The 5537-nt window shown below is 33.3% G+C and overlaps 1 protein-coding gene across 1 annotated transcript; it reads right to left on the bottom strand.

Annotated features, from left to right (window-relative positions):
• Window positions 1-267: 267 nt before the first annotated feature.
• On the bottom strand, window positions 268-4524 carry LOC124828866 (glutamate receptor 2.8-like). Its single transcript, XM_088092476.1, has 5 exons — window positions 4269-4524; window positions 1875-3118; window positions 1376-1685; window positions 880-1277; window positions 268-693 (listed from the first exon to the last, which is right to left on the bottom strand). Exons 1-5 carry the CDS (start codon window positions 4522-4524, stop codon window positions 304-306), a joined length of 2598 nt encoding a protein of 865 aa, XP_087948602.1. The 3' UTR covers window positions 268-303.
• Between the last annotated feature and the right edge of the window lie 1013 nt (window positions 4525-5537).

Here is a 5537-nt window from a genome sequence, read left to right as displayed (position 1 = left end):
CTTGTTGTGCATTGCAGCAAGATACATATTCTTGGACTGAAAATGAAATTCCCAAATAAATCAGTCAAAGTTATGAAGGGGTGCTGCTAATTAAGGGCTAAACATAATAGGCAACTTCAGTTTTATGAACTTAAACTTGTGTTTATTAATACAAGAACTGTACAGTGATACTTACAAAACAACACTTTCCTTTGCATCAGTTACATCAGCTGTAAGTTATAACTCTTTCTTGGTCATTTTATGTAACTGCCTGTTGTACAACAACACTTTACACTCCTCAACCAAGTACAACCTTTGACATGTTTAAACTTGAGTTGGTGTAGCATGTGTGGTTGAAGAGGTCGTAGGGTTTTCTGCAACATCACTTACTTTTCTTGACATTCTTCTCTTTGCATGGTTACATTGTTGAATGATCATTGTGGTTAGTCTCCAAATTGTTTTCTCTTCACTGTTTTCATAATTCATACGGAAAACGTAAACCAAAAGGGAAAATGTTGATGTGCCTGCTGTCAATATGAAGAGGACCCAGAAGCTATTCGGGCTAAGACTTGCAGTTTCTCCATTTACTTTTGTGTCTTCACATTCCTCTGATGCAAGCATTCTGTTCTCTAATTCACGTACCTTGCCGGTTTCTACTAAATCTAGAAGTGCTTTGTTTACATCAGGAACCAATGGAGACCCCCTTGCAAATGCCTAACACACACAACACAAAGAGTTAAACAAACTTCCATAACCAAAGAAAGAGACTAGTAGCATCATGACTGAAACTTGTCAATGAAAAGTGTTTCGCCAACAAATAGTATATTTTAAAAGAATCTATTAGAAACTATATCCTTAGCAGGTGCATAAATAGAAGCTATGAGAATATTGTACACATACAAATCCAAATCCTCCAATTTTGTACAAAGGCCCAGCTTGAATAAACTCTTTACAGTAATTTGCTAGGAAAATTTTGGCTGCAGGAACTTCCAGAAAGGCAGCTCCTATTTCTTTTCTTCTGAAAGCTTCAGCATACTCTTCAAGTTCTCCATAGTTCCTCATGTTTTCAGGGTGGAACTGCAACACTTTCTCCACGTAATGTTTCAGAAAGGATCCGGAACTGTATCCAACCCTGATGTTGCTATTCCGTAGCTGATCAATATTATCTATAGTTGGTTCAAGCCGTTCAGTAGTTAGCATGCTGGCAAGGTTAGCTGTGTAAGTCTGTGTTATGATAAGTGCCACAAACAACCAAACCACCATAACCATCTTTGATAAATTGCTATGTAGCTTGTCTCCTATGTTCAGTTAAATGAACCAAATTAGAATTAGCTAAGTATTCAACAATGACATAAATGATTGCATGCAAGGACATAGAATCTTAAATTAACTTTACCATCTAGCTTGATTAGAGGGGTCAATGCCAACCAAGCCATGGTCCCAGTTTGATTCAGCATGGAACCTGTAATTTCAGGACTGTGGCGTCTTTCCAACATCCAAAGAATGAAGCCATTGTAGATAACCATGGCCAGTATTAAAAGCCACATAGTCTTTGTAAAAGGTTTCATAAATAACCAACCTCTATGATCCACATTTGATTTAAGGGGAACTACCATCACCACTCCTGGATCAGTGTATGGCTGAGTGAATTCTGCATACTGATATCGATATGAAATTATAGTCACATCAATTACCGCATCGAAATTCTGTTTCATGCATACCCAAATGAAGATGTGGGAACAAGTGTCAGTAGCTATGGAGTCCAGATACGAGTACGGACATAAAAAGGGACACATATACAACTAAATTAAAAATATATTTGACACGGTACAAATAATGAGAAAGGATAGATTGAAAGACTTGGTACAAATAATACTATAGTTAACAACTCTTACCTTCAAATAAACTTGCTTCACCAAATTATCGTACGTGTCATTGAAAGGATAGAATTTGTAGGGCAAGTGATAGGGCAACAACTCCATAGTTTCTCTAAAAAGATCAATGGTGAATCCTTGGAAAGTGGTGGTGTTTTCTGTTGGGTCCTGAATTACAGTTATGAATTGTTTCAATGTTGCCAAAACGGGGACCCCAATTCTTAGTGGTTTATCCAATGCTGGAATCCATCCTCTTGGAGTTCCCCAAGGTCTTCCTGGCCATAAAACTTGTCCAAGTTCCTTCATTGAAAAATTGAAAGTAGCATTTTGGCCTATAATATTTGAGAAACCTAGTCCATTTGTCCAGAACCCAATTTCCTTATAATCTTTCCCCATCACATTGATGATCTGAAAAATATCTGAAGGATCTAACTTTTGGTCAGTGAAATGAATTTTTCCACTTAAGCCAGTAAAATTATTGAGTAGAACCTTATCCAGTAACGTTTGATCTTTTTTGTTGGTTGTTTGGATCATGGATAGAGCTAGAGTCCATGCAGCATCATAAGCACGTGCTGCAAATATCCCAGGCTCATTATTAAGCTCATGAGGGTTCTCTAAGCTAAACTTTTTTCTAAATTTAGAGTAGAAGTCCTCGTATTGAAGCCCTATTTCTGGGAAGTAGCTCTTTACTCCAACTATCCCTTGCATTGATGATATAGTAGAAGAGTTCAATGAATGGACAAGATTTGTAAGAGGATCAGTAACGATCCACACATAACCTTTCTCCATCATTTTCAATTCTTTTGCAGTTTGAAACATGTTTATGGCCAAAGAAACTGACAAATTAACAACAAAAACTCTGCAATAGCCATCCCTAAGCTTCTCTAATTCTTGAGACAATGAAGAGGAGCTTAACGGAGGGATGGTCAAAACATTGCTTATATGAATACCTGACACACTGAGATCTCTATAGAGATGAGAGAACATTCTCGTGGAAGAAGAATCAGTATCATCGTATATTATGTTAACGTTGTACCATTCAAAGGAATGTACAATAGCTGCTACTGCTTTCATCTGCTTAAACTGATTAGGTGAGATTTGCACAAGGTAGGGCCACTTCAAAGTTGACCAATTTGGAGTTGCATCAGCTAGAGATAGAACTGGGGTCACATTTTGGTTACAAATATCAGCCACTAAAGTTGTCTCTTTCCATGTATCAGGTCCTATAATTGCTTTCACTTTCTGTGTATCAATAAGATCTCTTGCTGGAAAGGAAAGAGTGAGAATTGTTATACATAGCTTAGAAATATCTTTATAATTATTTCAATAAATTATCGAAAAATAAATATGTTTTAATTTCTGCGAAATTAAAATCAGTGTGTATTTGAATTTTTAATATATTTTAGTCTCAAAATTTTAAAAATAATAGATATAGTTCTTTTATTATTAAATTATTTTAAGTGTAAAAGATGTTTTATAAGTTGATATTGAAATAAAAAATTATTCAACGTAGTAAATAACTTAAATCTCATATGTGCAAACCAATTTCGGTTTTAAGCCAAAACATCAGTGTTTCTTGGAAAACAAAGCGTGGATAAATCAAAGATGACATAATTGGAGAAGAAGAGAGGGAGGAAAGAAGTGAAAACATTTCATATCAGTTCAGGTGAAAATTAAGCTTCTGCTTACACATGAAAACATGTAACAGAAATTGTTGTAAAATCTGACACTCAAACTCTTATTTTGCTTTCATCAATATTTAAATTATGATAATATACAACTAAACAAATGCCCGCATAAGACTGATGGTTTGGAAATTTTGTCAGCCATTAAAAACCATTTTGGCTTTTAGAGAGGAAGACCGCCCTGACCGGCTGGCCCTCTAACAATATATATATATATATATATATATATATATATATATATATATATATATATATATATATATATATATATATATATAATAACTCTCTCTGCTATTGATAAAGAATATTGAACCTTTTACTTTTAAAGTGAAGATTTCATTAATCCTTAACATGTTAGTATATGAAAAACGGAAAATTTTTGGATTGTGAAAATTTAGGGGGTGTTAAATTTTCTTAATATGTAAATTTTTGAATTTTAATGCATAAAAAGTGAACTAATGATTTATACAATTTATTTTAAAACTTTTTGTTTTCTTAGTTTAATTTTGCATGACATAATGAGAATATTATATATTCTTGACAACGAGACATTTCTTATTTATTCCATTCATCTTTGACGGCTTAATAAGATGCTTCTTTTAATTTACATTTCATTATAATTGTCTAGAATTAAAGCTAATAGTTTATTATGACAGAAGGGTTTATAATAGTCTTATCCAAGTTGAATAGAATATGAAAGAATGAAAGAGTAGTGGGAAAGAAGAAAGACCTGCTAGGGCAGCCTGAAGAGGATCGCCATGTGAGTCCCTTATCTGTAAATCAAAACTTTGATTGCTGTAATGATAGAAATCTTCCATTGCCATCTTAACAGCAACTATCTCCTCTTTACCGTTACGAGAGTTGTTGTCTGTAATAACTCCTATGGCACCCTTTATCTTCACATGCATTCCATCATCAACTGTTGTTTTGCCTAATGCAGTGCTCATCAAACAAAGGAGAGGAACAAGCACATGCAAGCTACCCATAATACCAAAGAATAGCTATGCATCATTCATCCATATATTCCTTTATATGTAGCCAAAAAAACTTGTCAAGTCAATTCATTGAGTCAAATTCCATTTTTCTAGATTGAAAAGAAGTGACAACTTGCCTTCGTCTTTAACATACACTTGTCTAATTATATTATGGTTGTTGAGGCGAATGGAGTCAATCGAAGCTTTTAAAAAAATCAAGGGATCATTAAAAAAGTGACCTATTGATGTTAGTGATTATTCAAATTAAAGATTTTACGAGCTTTATTTATTTTTATTTTAATCATCAAACAAAGATTAATCCTTGATGTTATTCGGTTGAACCGAATAGAAGAGAAAGATGAAGCTGGTGGTTTATGTGTTGAGCATGGGAACTGCCGTGAATATTTCAAGTGGAAGAAGAGAAGAAGGCAGCAATTGGGCGGTTCTGTGTGATTCCGCCGCTAGTAAGCCTTCTTGTGAGTGGCGGGTTTCACTCCAAGAAGGATGTGTCGACGGTAAAAGAGTCTGCTACTCGGTTGATAGTTTTCCTTTTATTGTTTCTTTTGTGGAATTAGATGTGTAAATAAATATATGTTGGTTATTTTTAGATATATTTTTTATTCTCTATATTTAGGAAAGAAGCTTAAAATTTCTTACAATTATTTTTCACCATTTTGTGTAAGTTAGATTATGCTTGAATTTCAACGTTTGTAATTGATGTTCAAAATCATTTTATTAATTAATAAGATGAAGAAAAGTAGAGAAAAGAATATATATATATATATATATATATATATATATATATATATATATATATATATATATATATATATATATATATATATATATATGTGTGTGTGTGTGTGTGTGAGAGAGAGAGAGAGAAATACTTTTAATATTCGTTATCAACTTAATTAGTACATTTTATATCAATTTTAAATCAGAATAAGAAATAAAAACTTTCTATAGGATTAAACATTATGACCAAGCTAACATGTTTTTCTCTAAACCATGCTATGTTTTTC

This window comes from Vigna umbellata, chromosome 6 (assembly GCF_029865625.1).
Source record: "Vigna umbellata cultivar VRB3 chromosome 6, Vumbellata_1.0, whole genome shotgun sequence".
Classification (NCBI taxonomy): domain Eukaryota; kingdom Viridiplantae; phylum Streptophyta; class Magnoliopsida; order Fabales; family Fabaceae; genus Vigna; species Vigna umbellata.
This window is presented reverse-complemented; position numbering and strand designations above follow the sequence as displayed.

Coding starts and splice junctions, on each gene's coding strand:
- LOC124828866 (XM_088092476.1), bottom strand. CDS start 4,524: ATGGGTAGCTTGCATGTGCTTGTTCCTCTCCTTTGTTTGATGAGCACT. Junction 1,278..1,375: donor CCCTCTAATCAAGCTAGATG/GTAAAGTTAATT, acceptor AACTGAACATAG/GAGACAAGCTACATAGCAAT. Junction 694..879: donor AAATTGGAGGATTTGGATTT/GTATGTGTACAA, acceptor TGTGTGTGTTAG/GCATTTGCAAGGGGGTCTCC.